Source organism: Chroicocephalus ridibundus, chromosome 8, assembly GCF_963924245.1.
Source record: "Chroicocephalus ridibundus chromosome 8, bChrRid1.1, whole genome shotgun sequence".
NCBI classification, from domain to species: Eukaryota; Metazoa; Chordata; class Aves; order Charadriiformes; family Laridae; genus Chroicocephalus; species Chroicocephalus ridibundus.
In genome coordinates this window covers 48,241,078-48,259,424 of record NC_086291.1, presented here as the reverse complement: position 1 = coordinate 48,259,424, position 18,347 = coordinate 48,241,078, and the positions used below count along the sequence as shown (strand labels likewise).

Here is an 18,347-nt window from a genome sequence, read left to right as displayed (position 1 = left end):
CCTGATGGCTGGAGCCGGCTGGGAGCGCACCTCGTCTGTCCTGTGCTTAATTGGTGCCATTGGGAATGCTTTTGTGCAGAGGGGGAGGAGGCATTAATTACACTTTTCAGCGGCAACCAACTTGGGCATGAAGTCAAAAATCAGAAGAACGAGAGGGAAGTATTGAAGGATCCCAGAGACCAAACGCTGGCAAAGATAACTTGTGGTACTTGACGTGATTTGCCGGTGAGATGATGCAGCTAGAGGTGTTTGACGCTGACATTGCCTGTTCTGTAAGCACATTCGTTCATGCCTTTATTTTTAAGGGCTGGGACCCAGTGGCAAGCCCTGTGTGGCACGGCTGAGGTGGACCAGGCAGGCTGTGGGCCAGGAGGACTCCCAGCACTAACCTCACTCGAGGGCCATGTCAGCGCTGGAGGTGTTTGGCTGGGATGGATAGGAATTCTTCTCTTCAAACAGTTTCTGAATCTCCTGTTTTTGTTGTCTGGGCATGAAAACAGTCAGTAGAAATTGGCAATTGGACGTGCTGCTCGGGGTGGGAGCAGCAGAGCGCAGGGATGAGATCCCCCTCAGCTGCGCTCTTGCCCGCGGGCTGGGCAGCAGCCGTGGGGCTGAACTGAGGCCATGGACCCGCCGTGGCTGGTGGCCTTTTCTGCCGTTCCGCAGCATGGAGGTCTTGGGCAGGGCTGCAGGGACCCCTAGGAAGCCGTGGGTTTTCCTCCTGTGCCATGACTTCGCCCAGCCAGGGTGTACCATGGGGCTCGGGCACCGTCAGGAGCAGGGTCAGACCTCCTTGTCCTGTGGAGGGGCTGGCTGGTGGGACCCACACTTTTCTGCCACACTGGGCTCCCATGATTCACAAACACGATTTTTGGCAACTTTCCACCCATTACTCACCATCTTTTGATGAAGAGAAAGGAATCCGCATCTGAAAGAACGTATTTTGAAGTATTTTTAAATTTTATTTCTTACATGGCAGATACAGGTGTCAAAGCTGGTGCAAGGAGCCTAATTCCAACCCATTAGTTTGTTTCCAAACATGTTACCACAAAAGTGATGCTGATCAGCAATTTAAATTTTGCCCTTCATGCTCAGAAATTTCCTCAGCAAAAAGTCTATAATTAATCACTGCTTTGCATGCACGTCACCCTGACTGTACCTTGCATGTGCAATGATGAATTTGTTCTTGGAAGCTTCCATGAGGTGATCTTGTGACAGGCGTGAAATACTCTTTTCTTTGTTTTCCCCTTTCCCTAATCGAAGAAGCAAAGGCAAACAGAGCAGCAGCTCTGTGCAGCCAGAAGGGTGAGGGGAATGCGCTGCTCCTCGCCACGGCTGATGAAGTTAGCATTAATGAGTGGATGTCTGATTATTTTTTCTGTGCAAATGGATGTGTTCTCAAACAAGTCAATGGGAAGTTAGCTGATTTATAATCGTATGTAATGCACTCGCATTTCAGTGGCGTGCCTTTTAAGTGGTGCTTCGCTTTCCAAGTGACGTGTTGCTTGCTTTGAACATTGCAATAAATAATCCCAGGCCAGAAATGTCACCGGCAGCTCCCAAGCTGGGAAGGAGCGTGCAGAGCGTTTCGGAGGAGCAGAGGGGCCAGGTTCTCGTGGCCGCTCGGGGACTGAAGGGTGACACGTGGCCCGGGCACGGCTCTGCTGCCGGCATCGTTGGGCTTGCTGCTTCTGCTGTGGTGGGGACGCTGTTGTTTGAGAGATGTGGTTTGTGAACCCAATATATAGGGGGAGCCAGAGGTGTTGGCCACGTTGTTGTGTGTACAGTCTTCTGCTGGTTCGGTGCTTGCTCTGCCTCCCCTTCTTAGAAGAGCCAAGACCGTTAGAGGAGCCAAGAGCCCGTCGTGCTGTGAGGACCTTTGAATCAGGCCTCCTGCGCAGGCAGCTGCGGTGTCACGGGGGCGAGGTGCTTCAGGGGACATAGAGGTGGTGAAGACGCTGAGCCACGTTCGGTGTTCACCTACGTGATGGAGATGCTCCGGATGTTGGTGAAAGCGTGTCCCCAACAGGGAGTGCAGCACCCGTTTCTTTTTGTGTCCGTTTACGAAGTTTTAATAAGATGAGTATCCGCGGGCGGCTTGGCCGAAGTTCTGGGGTGAGGATGGTGGTATTCCCCCTATAGCTGCCTTCTCGGCATGTTAGGGTACTGCGCAGCCTAAAAGCTTGTAAAGGGCTTTGGGATCTTCTGTTAAAAGACAATAAAGAGCAAATGGTTGCCAGGATGGAGAAACCGTGCCTTGTGATGTGAAGGTCTTGTTTGTATTTTGCAAAGCATAAGCCACAATTTTTTTCTCTAGGTTTTTTGTTTTTACTTGGGGTTGGTTTTGGCTGCAGTGGTAGGTCTTTCTGTTGTGTGTTTTATCGGAGTTGTTTTTTATTTATTTATTATTTTTTTTTCAATCCACAGCTCTAGTCCATTAGGTCAGTTAATTAAATTTGCTGTTGAGTCAAAGTCCAATTGAAAAGGAAAATAACCCTGCTTGAAGGGTGGGTGACGATGCTTTGAATGGAGAGAGCGCTGTAAAAGCAGCCATGGGAGCCAGAAGTGAGTATATCTTCAATAATTTAAAGGAACCTTTTTGAAGCTTCATATTTTGGACCTGGTCTGCAGCTGTCTTTACGTTGGCTTGGCTTCACTGGGAAGCAGTGGAGCCGTGCCAGTCCCTATCAGCTGGGGCTGCTGGCTCCCTCTGTGCGGCTGGTACCACACTGCAAAGCGAGGCACTATCTAGACAAAGTAAGATTAATTTTTATTTTTTTTTTTCCCCCCTGTGTGTTTTTCTCCTGTGCATCTTGAATCAAACTGTCTGGGTTTAGCGCGCTGTAGGAAGAATTTATGCCCTGTTTTGCTGCGTCATTAGCGAGGACTGTGCGCGCAAACGCTGCGGATGGATGGTTTTCTGTAAGGCACCGTTCTGCTCCCTGCTTCCCCGGGGGTGCTCTGCAGATACGGACTTTGGATTGAACGCAGGGTTGAAGTGCAGCCGGATGAGGAGACGAGGAGTGGGTGCCTGCAAGTTGGGGTGCACAGGGGTGCCCTGTGTTAGCCAAGGTTTGGGGGAGTTTGGGCTGGTTCTTAGATCTTTCCTCCACCTTAGGCATACTAGGATTCAACACTCTAAATTATTGGCATTTACAGACCAAAATGCTTCTCCTTCCGCATTGGTGAAGGACACTTGGTACAAGCTGTCTTTCTGCCTTCCCCTCTGTTCTTACTTCAGATGCTTACTGGAGCTGTCACTAACCCGCACATCCCAGTTTAGTGCCTAAAATGAGGTGGGAAGAGCCCAAGTGGAGATGTCTTCTCTGGGAGGAGGCATCCAGGGTCAGGATCGCTGCTGCAAGTATCATCTGTTCACAGCTTCTCACCAAAAGAGGCTAAAACCAGGAAAACGACTGATACTCATAACAAGTCTAATGTCCCGACAGGAAAAAAGATGAGTGAAGCAACAGCTAGTGGAGAAGATGTTTGATTTTCATTTACTCCATCAAACATGCCGTCTAGGTAGTGAGCATCCTTATACACACTGTAGCAAAAATGCACTTTTTTTCTTTCGGTGGTTCTTTTTCCCACTTTTTGTTTTTTGGCAACTTGATGCACATCCCCCGTGTGCCGTCTTCCGCTTGAGTGCGAGCAAGTCGTGGGCTCACCTCTTGCAGAGAAACGGGGCAGGCTTTAAAAGAGAGTAAGTTCTCCTAACCAGGTATACCTGTGAACAAAGGCGTTAATTACTCTTTGTCCCATGGTAAGGGGAAGGTGGAGTTTGGCCCCTGGCAGCAGGGCTGTCAGCTGCTGCCCGAGGTCATTTCCAAGCAGAAAAAAGGATATTTGAGGTGTGACTGCAGCCTCTGCGCACAGGAGGGCTGGATGCTGGGCGCCGAGAGACACGGTCCTCTCCCCACGGGTGGATTTCGGGCAGGCTGTCCTCCAAATCCCAGCCTGGGCTGCGCAGCAGGAGGTGAGACGGCACCTGAAATCTGAGCACTGTGGTATTTTGTTAATGATTATAATGTTGTTAGTAACAATCATCGGTAATGCTGTTTGCGTTGCAGTAAAGCCCAGATGGCCCAATAAAAAACACCAGCGCTCCAGGGCAAACCGCATCTTGGTGACTTGTTAACATCTTTTGATGGCTTACCATAAAAAATACAACCTGCAGCGCTCACGGTTAGGGGATATATATCCCCCCGAGGTCCTGTGCTGACTGTGCCTGTCTTTCTCCACCTAAATAAGCTCTTGTACATGTTTACATGACAGGAACTTTAAGGCTTGTGAAGCAAATCAGTTCCCCAAAGAGGGAAAAAAATCATTTTCATGCTCTGGGTACCGTCTGTGCAAACGCAGAGGAGAAGCCTGCTTTGCCGCCTGACCCGGCCGAGAGCGTAGCGGGAGCTGGGACAAGCGTCGGGGCTGGTGGTGTCTGATGGAGAGCGGTGGTGGGGCTCGTCCCGCTGCACCCTCCCCGTCTGAAAGGTGGCCATGGCTGCAGCAGGACAGGATGCTCGGCCCAGGGGAGGGAAGAGGGTTGGGGCAGGGTTTGCTTGTTGAGGGAGGGATCGGCCTCGATACGCGTGTGATGGCTGGTGAGATCTTCATCGTAGGTACTGCCTGAGGAGGCAGCTCACGGGGACTCTCTCTTTTAAACCATTTGTAGGATTTTTTTATATGATTCTCTTCACTCTTCAGTATGTTTTTAAAATGGGCCATATCTATATTTTCTATAATGATTTTGGACTTTTTTTTTTTTTAAAACTTATTTTTATAAATATTTGCGTTCCCGAGGGGGCATTGTTGAACAGTGAGACCTTGCGCACCTACAGCCGTGGTTTCGGTGGCTGCTGCAGGGGGACTGGCAATACCATCAAGTGTCTCCGTGCTCCATGGGCTGTAACAACGCGTGTCTTCTCACCCCCACATCACTTTGATGCTTTATCCCAAGGCTCTAATCAACTTCCAGTTAATAGGCAGTACTTGATTAAAATAATAGATTGCTGTTTAATCCAACATACCTGGTTCCTCTGTTGGCTCCTTTTCCCTTTCCCTTGGCCTTTGAGAACATTTAAGGACCATTTAATGAAATTTGAAATTTTAGAGGGGAAAAAAATCATTGTTGGTGTGTATTGCCAATGGTGCAGTTCTGGATAGTTTAGTTTGCTTTGCTTTCACTGAAATATTTTCTTTTTGAAGAAATACTGCCTGTTTGAGTCTATCCATTCCTTATGTGGCATTACAGCTTGAGATGAGAGGAACTGGATCTTCCTTGAAATCCTGACTTCTCATCAGAGGTGGATGTTTTGGGATGTTTCTGTATCTGGAATAAATGGTCACTAATGGCACAGGTGGCCGCTGCTGCGCACAGCACAGCTCTGGCCTGCTGTCACCCTTTGCTCCCAGGGATGTTGGAGATGTTCTTGGTACAGACCAGTTTGGTTTTGTATGTTGTCTAACGAGCATTTTTTGGATGTTCGAGAAAATGTTTTGGTATGCTCTTGATCCCCGTGACAGGGTTTCTGGGGCAGTCGGTGGTGGTGGAGACTAGGGGGAGAAGAGCAGCCCTGACCTGGCAGAAAAGGCTCTATGGAGATGGGCCAAAGCTGAAGGTGGTCATCAGCTCCAGACTTCACCGTCCAGGTGAGACCAGGTTAGGCGGAGTGTCAAACTGCTGTGCCAAAGGCTTACAGCTCAAGCACCCACACTTGCTCATCGTAGCTGGAAATAAGACTAACTAGGATTCATTCTGTGTGCGTCCTAAAGGCAGCTTGACTCCTGGTTGAGGAGAAGACAGCTGAAGCTCCTCAGACCTTAAAACGATTTGGTTTTTCCCCGTCACCTCTGTTGGTCAGACTTGTGTAGGTGTTGGAGACAAGGTGATGCTTTTGGTGTTTGCCTGCCCTGCACGAGATTTATAAAAGTCCCATGAATGGGATGCAGATCTAGCAAGGCTTTTCAACAGTATTTTTTTAATTAACAGGCTGATTTCCAAATGCCCCAATTAGCTGAGCAGGTTGAAGGCTGTTAACGGTTTTGTCCTCCGGCTTCTCCAGAAATACACTCAAATTTTGATTTGTCTGGCTGTGTGTGTCGTGGTTTTGGCCAAATTGGCTAATGGCCGGCGACAGATGCTCCCCCCCAGACTCTCGTGTACGGAGAGGAGGAGGAGAGATAGAGAGATTTACGAGTTTAGAAGAAACTAAACTACTTTAATGAAATATTAACAATAAAATGAAAAGGAAAATAATGAAATAGATACAGTAGGTACAAAACCATATTAAGCTCCCAGAGTGACGTCACCGGCAAGTACTGGGGAAGTCCCAGGCTGGACTCAGCAACGGGTAGGAACCGGGTTCCAGCGCTGGAGTCAGGAGCCCATGGATCGGGATCAAAGGCAGATGAACAGGCAGGGTCCTCTTCAGACATCAGACATTGAAGGAAGAGAGTTGACCCTTTGACCCCTCAGCTTTTATACTGAGCATGGGGCAGATGGGATGGAATACCCCTGTTGGTCAATTTTGGGTCCCCTGTCCTGTCCGCTCCTCCCCGCAGGTGGGACCCCTCTACGCTTTTCCATTTCTGACCCTCCAATGGGGCAAATAACAAAAATTAGCTGACCTTGGTTGTTATAGCAATAAGTACAATCAAGAGCCTCTCTGTGTACCATCCCTTGGCACAAACTCTCTTATCACTGAGAACGAGCCGTTTCAGACACAACATGCTGTTAATTTCAGAGGGTTAGAAGAGGTCTAGCTAAGAAATAAAATTACTAAACAAAGTTGGTTCTGTTTTACCTCAAACCGGGACAGCGTGAAAGCGTGACCTTCAGATGCCAGCGTCCTCTTCAGGTGCTTGTTTGCAGGGATGGAAACCGCAATGTGTTTGGCGTCATTACACATCTACATTTTGACTTGCTGCTTTGGATCTTCATCTCTCCTTTCTCCTATCGCTTTTTCTTTCCCACAAAAAAATATTAAGGCACTTTGTCTTTTGCACACATATATGTGGAAAAAAAATAATCACTAATGTATGAGGCAACCGAAAGTGCTTTTTTCCCATGCTGGAACGCAGGAGGAAGAAGAGGTTTCTGTTTTGAAATGCTATCGTGTTGGGCACCATAACAGCTCTTAGATGGATAGATAATTGGGCAAGTTGCTACTAGAAAATTGTTTCTTGTTGTCTATTAGACATGTGTTTCTGAAGTATTGGACAGTCTGTATAGTCCATATACCTGGAGCTCAGAAGTAGAATCTAATCTGTGGTTAAACCTGTGTAATCCTATCTAGCCAAAGGGAAAAAAAGAAAAAAACATTGATGTCAGCACTGGATTTTCTAGGGATTTATACCTATTTAATTTGGATCAGAATTTGGCCTTTTGTGTCTGGTGTTATAAAATACTTCATGTGTTTATGCACCGGACACCATATGGTCCGTGCTGGGGTCTGGGGAGAGCGGAGCGCTCCCGGCCGGCGCCTCTCACGGTCCTGGCTGCTTTGCCCCGGGTCTTGTGGCCACACGAGGTGACCCAGCAGGTCTTGTGAGGACACCTCCCGCTCTTGGGGCGGTGGGAGAGGGGCACAGGGACACGCGCTGGCAGTGGGAGACCTTGGCCTCCTGGAGACCACCCTGCCCAGCTGAACCTCTCCGCAGCAGCGCTTCAAAAACCCTTCTGGGAGGAGGAAGGTCCCCATTGCTCTCCGTCCTCCAGACCCCCATCGGTGGCTTCCCGGTCTCCGCAATCGGCGCTGTTTGTCGGCCTGGAGCAGGGGACAGCGAGGGTCGGTCGGAGATGCTGAGTGGGGTCCTGCAGCCCCGGTCCTGGGTTGGGGTCACTCAGGGAGGATGCTGCAGGGATGGATTTGGCTTTCTGCAGCAGACTCGCTGCTTTAACGAGGAGGAGTGAAACACTATTAATCCTGGTGAGAGCAACAAGATGCTGATGCTTCCTGAGCCAATCTGTTGCTTGCTTAGAAGGCAAAATTAGATTCTTGAAGTGGACTGATGTAGTTAATAATGGTACCTCATTGCAGACATAGCAGAAACCGCTTGTCCTGGAGCTCTCTAGAATTTTTCAGGAATCTTTTTCTCCTAAAGAAACAAGCAAACCCTCCTCTCTGCAGGCTGATGATGAGCGCTTGCTCATTGTGCCAAGCCCATTAATTTAAGCAGCGTCGTACCTCTCTCGACCTCGGCGTTTTCATCTTGTTTGGCTTATGCCGTGGCGAAACAAATTGTTCCAACGTCTCACAGGGCCATAATCTTTCTGTGTATCAAATGAGGAAAAATCTCGATGGCAGTAGCTGTTCTGGGCGCTGGAGCAGTGGCTGGAGATGAAATGCCTGTGCCTGTGGCCGTCGGAGGAGGGACATGAAGGTGCCGGCAGAGGCTGCCTCCCCCGCGCGGCCATCCGTGCCTTCCTGTACACGTGCTGTGCGGCGTTGGTGTTGGAGCCCGTTCGTGTGAGGTGTATAAATATGCAGGAAGGCATTCATGGGCTTTGTTGGATCTGGGGCTCATAGTGCAGAGAATTAAGATGCAATTTAAAAAAAAAAGAGGAATTGGAGGTGGAAAAAGCCATCTGTAGATGCTCCTTTTCGATACCTTTTAGCTGTTGCACTAGATGCATCCAGTCCCTTATTGCAGTTTCTCCTGATGAGATAGTTTCGTGAGGTGTCACCCCTGTGTGTCCTTGAGATCTCTGCGAGACACGCCTGTGCGTTGGCCTTTCCCCTGCTCCTTGGGTCTCCGCTCTCTGCTATGGGACTTTCCTCTCCCTCTCTGAGGCCAGACCCCGATTAGCCAAATGCCCGGCTCGGGGTGCAGCCCTGGGCGCATCCCCAGGGTCCCCTTCTCAGGGTCCCCTTCCCAGGCTGCCCCAGCCAGAGCACAGGGGCTGCCCTCGCAGCAGGGCGAGGAGGGAAATGGTTTTCCAGAGAGAGTTTCCTTGGCGCGGTGGCGTTCTCCCACGTGGAGCAGCAGCTGGATGCTGGAGCCCCGGTGGCTCTGTGGGTGGCTGGGATCCGGCCGCACGCTCAAGCGGTTCCAGTTCCCTCTGGAGCTGGGCAGGCGCAGACGTGTCAGGGAGCAGCCTCACGGAGGAGATGCTGGGAAGCGAGTTTTACGTGCGCATTGGAGCCTGATGGAGATTAAATTGATAAATGTGAAACCACTGCGTTTTCTCCTGTGCTTTTCTCTCTTCTCTGCTAAATATTACAGGCCACGTTCAAGGAGCAAGGGGCAGAATTTGGTCCATACCCGTGACCTTAGCGGTGTGCATTATTAGCCCTGCTGCTGCTCGCTCCTAGCAGCACCCTCTTTGTGCTAAACAGCTTTTTAATATTGATGTCAAGCAGTTCAGAAGTAGTTTTCAGACCTGCTTAACCTGGCAGCTCAGACCCACTAGCTGGTGGCAGAGCATAGAAAATGCTGGGCGCTGGTTTCTGCCTGCAGAGGACGGGGGACGAACCGTGGAAGCATGTGAAATAGGGCACTTTGTGAGACCCTGCCGAGCCCTGAGGCTGAAATGGGGAAGTGCAGGGAGTGTTGATGGGTCAGTGCCAACGGGATTGTGGTTCCTGCCAGAGAGACCCCATGGTCTCGTGAGACCTGTGTCCTCAGCGAGACTCTGCCGCTCAGTTGCCTGTGTGCAGCCTCGGGCTTATTTTCCCCTTTTCCCCTGGTTTGGCTGTAATCTGAGGATGCATCCGGGCACATTGTGCTGTGTGGTTGAAGGTTTCTGCGTGGGGGTTTTGGAGCTCGCAGCACGCCCCGGCGGGGTTGGGAGTGCCCCTGCTGCAAAGCCCCTGCCTGGAGAATACTTACCGCGTAGGTGTTTATTCAGTGTCTAGCCTGGTGGGCCAAGGGGATCGGGGGAAACCTTTACAGGCTGTGGCAACTGCAATTGCAGGTATATAATAGTGGGTAGGATTTTTTTTTTAACAACTTTCACACCTGATGATTGACCCAGGCACCCGTTATTCTCCTCTAGACCAGCTATAAAAATTTTTTTTGCTCTCTAGTATTGAGATTGAATACCTTTACGCTGTAGTGGAAAGGAAAAGGGCAGGGCCCTATAATTCCTTGAAGGTCTCTTCCCCTGAGAGCTGGTCCCTGTGGCTGTGTCCAGCGGCGGGCTGGCATGTTGTCCTGCGACGTGGTGTATTGGAGGGGTGCACACGCCTTGCGCCAAGGGGCGCTCAATTGTTTATGGCATTTTAAACTCCGCAGGATGCAACCGAATTACAGAATCACGGAATGGTTTGGGTTGGAAGGGACCTTAAAGACCGTCCAGTCCCAGCCCCCTGCCCTGGGCAGAGACACCTCACGCTAGACCAGGTTGCTCAAAGCCTCATCCAGCCTGGCCTTGAACACCTCCAGGGATGGGGCATTGATAACTTCCCATGTTCTGCTTGATGTCTAGCCTGAGTAAGAAGGCAGATGTAAAACAGAGGCACATTACTGCTGGTTATTTTTCTTCTCTCCAAGTGAAATGATGAGTGGTGTTCCCCAGGGGTCAGTACTGGGTCCAGTCCTCTTCAATATATTCATCAATGACCTGGACGAGGGGACAGAGTGCACCCTCAGCAAGTTTGCCAATGATACAAAGCTGGGGGGGGTGGCTGACACAACAGAAGGCTGTGCCGCCATCCAGAGAGACCTGGACAGGCTGGAGAATTGGGCAAAGAGGAACCTTATGAAATTCAACAAGGGCAAGTGTAGGGTGCTGCACCTGGGGAGGAATAACCCCAGGCACCAGTACAGGTTGGGGGCTGACCTGCTGGAGAGCAGCTCAGCTGAAAGAGACCTGGGAGTCCTGGTGGACAACAGGATGCCCATGAGCCAGCAATGTGCCCTCGTGGCCAAGAAGGCCAAGGGCATCCTGGGGTGCATCAAGAAGAGTGTGGCCAGCAGGTCGAGGGAGGTCATCCTCCTTCTCTCCTCTGCCCTGGTGAAGCCACATCTGGAGTACTGTGTCCAGTTCTGGGCTCCCCGGTTCAAGAAGGACAGGGAACTGCTGGAGAGGGTGCAGCAAAGGGCTACCAAGACGACCAGGGGACTCGAACACCTCTCTTATGAAGAAAGGCTGAGGGATATGGGTCTCTTCAGTCTGGAAAAAGATGGCTGAGGGGGGACCTTATAAACACTTATAAATACTTAAAGGGTGGGTGTCGGGAGGATGGGGCCAGGCTCTTTTCAGTGGCGCTCAGTGACAGGACAAGAGGCAACAGGCAGAAACTTGACCATAGGAAGTTCCATCTCGACATGAGGAGGAACTTCTTTACCCTGAGGGTGGCAGAGCCCTGGCACAGGCTGCCCAGAGAGGTGGTGGAGTCTCCAACTCTGGAGACATTCCAAAGCCGCCTGGAGGCGTTCCTGTGCAACCTGCTCTGGGTGACCCTGCTCTGGCAGGGGGTTGGACTAGATGATCTCCAGAGGTCCCTTCCAACCCTATGGTTCTATGATTCTATAAAAAAAATGGTTTTAATTGCATTGCAGGTAACTGATGTAGGTGACTGAAGAAGAGTTAAATTATTTGTGCCGGAGCTCCCACGCACTCCAGCATGCTGAGGTTTCTCTGCCGGTTACTCCGGGAGAGGAGAGGCTGCCGCAGGCGCTCCAGTGTCAGCAGAGGCACTGTGCGGCAGGACTCTGCGTTGCAGCGTGGCCGTAACTGCTGGACACGTCTGGCAGAGTGCTCACAGGAGATGCAGGTGGTTTGTGGCCCCAGCTGAGCAAGGTGGTTCTGCGTGCAGCTGGTCCTCCATCACCTAAGCAGGACTGATAGCCTTGCAGTTAGTTTAAGGAAATGTTCTGAATTAGCGCTCCCTCCTGGTCATTTCAAGGCTGCCATTACGTTCAATCAAAGGATGAATTAATATTTGAAATGCCAGCTTAAATTCTACTACTGCGCATAAGTCATAAATCACGATTGTTTTGCAGGTGTGCTCTTCACAAGTACCTGGTTTGCAAATCTCAGGGCAGACACAAAGGGGAAGGTAAAGGGCATTTTGGCTGGATCTGCTGCCTGAGCTGCTGGTCAGAGGCGAGTGCCTGATTATGTAGCAACAAGCAAAACTGTCAACCGGTGAAAAGCAATTCTACGTGACCAAGGTTGTTAGGAGATAAGGGAAAGCTAGGGCTGGAGTTGCACCTGGAGCCAAGCGTTGGAGCTCCAAGCCCCATGGCATCTCCTGGCTGTCCCTGCCGCCGCTGGGATGCAGCTCTGGGCTGTGCAGTGCCGGGTACCCGCCGTGCTGCGCTGCTCAGCCCTGCGGGGAGCACGGCAGCCGGGCCGGAGGTGCGACCCAGCCTCCCCTCCCGCACCAGAGCCCCGTGGGGGACGTCGGCCCCAACCCCAAAGAAAAGTTTCATGTGGCACCCAGGCCCCCGTCAGTTTGGTACGGATCATTAGGGAGCGCAATAAGTTTATAACATAAAAATGTTTTATTTACGTGGCATTGTTTGTCCTCCAGAATTCAACCCTTTAAATAGACCTAAGCGAACCCAATTTTCTTTTATATTTCCGCATTTCTATTGTAAGGAGATTTTTTTGAAGAAGCCTTTCTGTTTCCAAATGCATTCCTCCGTAAAGAGCAGCTGCAGAAGGAATTGGTTTGACCTCTGCTTCCTTAATTGCTTTTTGCTCGGTGGTGGCCTGGAAATGGATGTTGCGATTGTGTAAATTACTGCGATGGTGGAAAAAGAGCTCATGAGATCAGGTGTGTAGTTTCTGTCAGGAAAATAGGTTTCTTAAATGGAAAGCGGTCTCTACCTGTCCATAGCCAGAGCCTGGGTCAGTCTGAAAACTGCAAATGATAATTACCTCATTTTCTGCTTCTGAGCAGCTCCACGGAGTTACTGTTTCTTGTGGCCAAGAGTAGATTTAATCTGAAATTTACTCCAAGCTCCTTTCAGACTCTGGAAGGGGTTGCTCAGGGAATCAGGGGATGCTCAGGGAATCAGGACATCAGGGAATATAGTTTGGTCTGCTTGTGCTGTAACCTGGGCTCAGAGCATGGCGCAGCGCCCAACTGCTGTCCCATGGGCTGGACCAGAAGGTCTTCTCACCTCTACCTGTTGTGGAAGAAGCTGAAAAGAAAGAGCCAGAGCTTTTCTCCTCCTGAGGCTAATGGCACGAGCTTGTGTGGAGTTGGCCTTGCTGCAGGTGGGACTATAGCCGTGGTGCGCAGGTTGATGGCACACGCGTGTGTGCATTAAAGCAGAGGGTCTCTGGCAGAGCCTGCCCCAGGCTGGTGGCCCTTCCGCAGCTCTGCAGGGGTTTGCTGCTCAGTGGGGCTCGTGGGGCTACCTGTGGATGTCTCCTGCATCGGCAGGTCCCCTTCCAGCCAGGGCAGGGTCAGCTCCAGGACGGTGCGGAGCTCACCCTCTGTCTTGAAAAGTTGTCATTTTGGGATAGTGCCTGAGCCAGCTGGGAGTCCTGGTTGGCACATGAGCGGTACGTGTGGGGTCTGTATCGAGAGTGGGATGTTCACCACTTCTGCTGGGCTTTGGAGCAGACTGAAGGGTCAGACGTGAGTGTAGATTGTGTAAAATGTGTAATGGCTATTGTGTGCTTGTTGGCGTTCAAGGCAATGTTTCCTCGTCTGTTTGAGAAGAGAAGTGATTGCTGCAGCAGGGGAAGGGAGCGGGGGAGCTGCCCCCCGTCCCTGCCCCAGGACGGGAGCCTGCGGAGCAGAACGGCTCCAGGCTGGTGCAGCAGCTCATCCCCCTGGGCTTACGGGCTCCTACAGCTGTCCTTTCCAAGCTGCTCTTGGAAGAACTGGTGACAGCAGCAGGGAAAACCATGCTCCTGAATGTGAGCAAAGAAGAGGGCTTATTTTCACAACACTACCTCTAGCACTCGCCATCTAAACTAGTGAAGGATAGAAGCAACAATGCTTGCATAATTAGCCCATTAATACCCTAAAGGAATCAACATGCTGATTACCTGACGCGATGAGATTAGCAAGATGCTTTATAAGAATTCAAAGTACTCGGATCACCAGTAAAATAACAGGTCCCCTTAGTTAGCACACCTACCCATTTTACAATCCTGACGGATTATTTTTGAAGAATTGGTATGCCTGGGGTACTTCCCCACTGTTAATTTATCCTGTGGTTAATTGATGGCCTTTAAGACTTCTTGGTTTAAATTTCTTGGTATTGTCTCCCAGGATTAGGCTTCATTTTCTTTCATTCTTGGAAAAAAGAAGGGAAATAAACCACCTATATAAAAAAAATTAGGGAGGCACTTGGTTTGGTGTTATTTTTATGTGATTTTATCACAATATTTGTTTTCTCTAGGAGAAGAAATCATAGCAGGACATGTAGCATAGCCACGCTATCTACACTCGTGATCCATTGCCTCGTAGGAGAACTCGTTAATAACTCTGTCAGGCTGTGTACTAGTTGGAGATGGATGGCTTAAAATTCTTCACTGCCCCCTCAAAATGTGCCTTTTTCCAACTAACACCAACCTGGCCTTTCGACAGGGGCACTTCCTCGGCGGCACGTCGCAGAGAGCTGATGGCCTCACCCCCAGATAACTGGTGGCGACGGGCAGGAGGGATGCGGTCTTCCTAAGGGGAAGATGTACCCCCATTTCATTTTTAACCGTAGTTTGAGGGTAGACGTACAATGCTCTGAGTTGCCGTGTAATTTGTTTTTAGTGCAATTATTTGGAGAAATGATTGGGATGCTTGAAGGTTTGCTGTAACCAGAAATATCCCCCGGTAATTTGATGTGGAGAAGCATCCCTGCCCATAACCTGTGTGTCAGAGCTGTCGGAAGGTGTAAAGCGAGATGTAACCTTCTGCAGCTTTATTTTGGGACTGCGCTGGCAGGCGGCACCTGAGTCACCCAGAGCAAGATCCCATACTGGTGCAGTAGCTAGGAACCAGCCTTGCAGAGGAAGGAGACGGTAGAGGCACTGAGTTCCACGTTAAAATGATACTATATATGGGATATATTACAATAGGGAATGCACAGCCTTGACAAAGATGCGTGGCTAAAAGCGAGGTGGAGTGCTCGGTGTCTTCCCTGCCTGCAAGGGTGCGTGCTGCGTCGAGTGATGCTGCCAGGGATGCCAAGGATGGCTTTGCTGCCGGCGCTGGTTTCCAGCAGCCCTGGAGAGCTGGTGCTGCTGGCAGGGCAGCAGCGGCAGCACTCGGCTCCTCGCCAGGCTCTTGGCTCCATGCCAGCCTGCGCTCCCCCTTTGAACTTGCCTGGGTGGATTTGGAGCCCCTGCAGACATTTGTTCTTAAAAATCCTTCTCTTTCCTGAGGAGACTTTTTAATCCTTAATATTCCAACCGGTGGCCGTGGATGTGCAGGCTTCGGTTTGCACAGACTTTTTGTGCGACTTTGTAATGAGCCGAGGCAGGGCTTCAGAACACAAAGTGCTTCTGCTGCTGCCCGGCAGCAGCGCCCAGCCTTTCCCGGGATCAGCCCGTCAGTAGAGTTTGCTGCTGTCTGCGGTCTTTTGTTCCAGGAGACTGCGCTAATCCAAAGGACAGGGTGTTGGGTTGATGTCTCTCCCTTGGTCGGTTTCCTGGACTTTAACAAGGAGCTGCAGCCATAATTATGGCAAATTGGTTCTGTATAATCATCCCGCTGACAGCCTGTACGTGTGTGATTCCTGTCCCCGGCTCAGGAAGGCTATTGATTAGCACTGGAACGGTGCATGAACATTTGCGTTTGGAGGAGGACAGTTTGAGATGCTGCCCGTTCATTTACCCAGGTGCGGGCTGCTTGGCTGCTGTCATCATTTCATGATGCCCAGACGGAGCTTTTGCTATTTCTTTACACAATGTAGTTCTGCTTCAAGGCCAGGTTGGATGGGGCTTGGAACAACCTGGGCTAGCGGGAGGTGTCCCTGCCCAGGGCAGGGGGGCTGGAACAAGATGATCTTTAAGGTCCCTTCCAACCCAAACCATCCTATGATTCTACTTTGCCCATTGCTAGATACAGTGATAACAGTGGATTTGTGTCCTGTTTATTTGCAATGTATTTCACTCAATTTTTGAGGTGCTGAATTAGATGCCAAAAACGCTGGCGTCTGCTGTGCTGCGTGATGGGGCTCCAAGGGCAGGGCTCCGGGTGGACAAGGGATGCTTTTGCCTTGACCGGTCTCTGTTTGTGCTCTTCCCAGTGTACGGGCACAACGTGAAGAGCAGCAACGACTTCATCGGGAGGATCGTGATCGGGCAGTACTCGACGGGTGCCCCTGAGTCCAACCACTGGCGCCGGATGCTCAACGCGCACCGGACGGCTGTGGAGCAATGGCACAGCCTGCGGTCCCGGGAGGAGTGCGACCGCGTCTCTCCAGCGTCCCTGGAGGTGACATGAGGTGGGGGACTAACAGCAGCCAGACCAAGCAGGCGGACGAGGAAAAAACCAGAAAAATAAACCACCGACCAAAACACCCCCCCTCACACCCTACATGCACCCCACCAGCCGCGCTGGCCTCTGTGAACTGTGTCCCCCCCAGGTCCTGGCCGTTCCCCTGGGGCCACCAGTGGCCCGGCCGGCCAGACCTCTCGCTGCTCGCACCCGGCACCGCTCAGCCGTTTGCATCCCGCGCCGGGGAGCGTGTGGCCGGGCGGCGTGGGCTGTGTGTGGAGGTGCCACGGGAAGCGCTGAGCGGGCGGAAGAGTTGGGAGTCGCCTCCGCTGTCCTTCCAGTCCAAATCCATGGCTCATCCTCCTGGAGATATAAGTACCTGTGTGCTCTCGTTGGTGAACGTGGTAATTAGGCTAGAATATTTTTTTAAACGGTAGAACCTGTGGTGAAATCGATTCTGACTCCAGTTTTGTCCTTGTACTAGTTTTAACAGAGTTAAGCTCCTGTTAGTACGTACGCGTGCATTTGTGTGCCGGGGCACGTGTGGCCGTGCAGCCCCGCGTCAAACGGATCCAACGTCACGTCAGCGGTGAGACCTGCCACTCTCGATAGCAGTCTGTGTGCGTCAAGTAGATACAGTGATGATATAGCAAAGTAAACATTTCCAGTAGCATTCGTACCAGGAAAGTCAGCTCATGTCTCTTCAAACCTGCGTTGTGCAAAAGAAACCTGCTGCGGGGGACTTTTGCAGTTCAGAAGACCCAAACTACAGAATTTTAATTCTCTCACAGACTGCAGTGGCTCTTTCTGTGTTGTGTGTGTTAACCCAGGTAGTTTTCCAGGTCACCAAGTGAACTTAGCTACGGTCAAGCTGTCCTGTTGGTTGCTTCTGTACATTTTATTTTTTCACAGCATATTGTCTGGTATGATGCAGATTGTATATTTATTGAAAATAAAATTCTATTTAATTGTGTCACGTAGGCTGGGGTGATACTTGTTAGCAGAGTTCAGCTTTGTGTTGAGTTCCATCAGTTATGTTTATGGCACAAGGAACACCAAAGTGTTGGCGTTTACCCCCTTGATGCTCACTGCAGATGAACCAGGAGTCATTTTAGAGGAACTGGGGACCGGCTGATGGAGATCGGTCGGGAGAGCGAGCCAAGTGCATGGCTCTGGCCCTGCGTGCGTCCCATCCAGAAGATGCCCAATGCACTGCGGGTCAGACAAAGTCTCTGCACCGGGTTCTGGGTCTTGGTTCTTTGTGGGAGTGGGCTCCAAATTATTGCTCTATTTTTCATAGAAATCTGTGTCTTGTTTACAGCCCGTTGAAGAAGTCAGAGAAGGACATCGCCCTGAAGAGAGCCGGGCCTGGCTCATGACTTGTCTCTCCATGTCTTCGTTCTGGAGGAGGAAGGATCGGTTCTGTCTCCAGCAGTGGTTATCTGTGTTGGGCTGGAAAACCTCCGGGTGTTACGGATGGGTCGGCTCTGCCACATCAGTGCTGCTGTGACCAAGCAGAGGAGGTGGAGCGGGGCCCCGGGCTCTGGCCATATCCTGCTCCCTCGGGCAGCTGTGAAATGGTTGGGCAGTGGCCTGTGGCCCCTGCAGTGTCCTGTGCCCATGGCCCGCTCCCCCTCCATGCACCCCACGGTGCGGAGCCTTCCCACAGCCGTGCTGGTCCCCAGGGACCCCATCGGCTGCTTGGGAGAGGAGCAAACCAGTGTGCTCGCTGTCTGCCTCCGCTCAGAGCAAAGTCCTCTTTCACTGGAAGCGGGAGAGTTGCCTTGAGCAGAGCAGAGGTGTTTGGGGTGGGGACTGGTGCTGCGGGAAGCTTTGCCTTCGCTTGTGGCCGCTCTGAAACTGGAGGCCAGAGCGATGCCCGTCCAGAGCATCCTGCGGTGGGGCAGGTGGCGGTCATCTCCCTCCCCTTTGTTCATCCAGCGCTGCCCAGAATGAGCTCCCGTTACCTCCTGTGCTTCTAGTATTTTGATTTTT

General features: G+C 51.2%; 1 protein-coding gene across 1 annotated transcript in view; it reads left to right on the top strand.

Moving 5' to 3' along the window:
• The window catches only part of SYT17 (synaptotagmin 17), a 40,707-nt gene extending 23,427 nt beyond the window's left edge, over positions 1-17,280 (top strand). The window contains exon 8 of the mRNA XM_063343878.1: positions 16,162-17,280. Within this exon, the coding sequence (XP_063199948.1) occupies positions 16,162-16,358 (197 nt within the window). The 3' untranslated portion in view covers positions 16,359-17,280. The remainder of the gene's footprint in view (positions 1-16,161) is intronic.
• Positions 17,281-18,347: the final 1,067 nt, after the last annotated feature.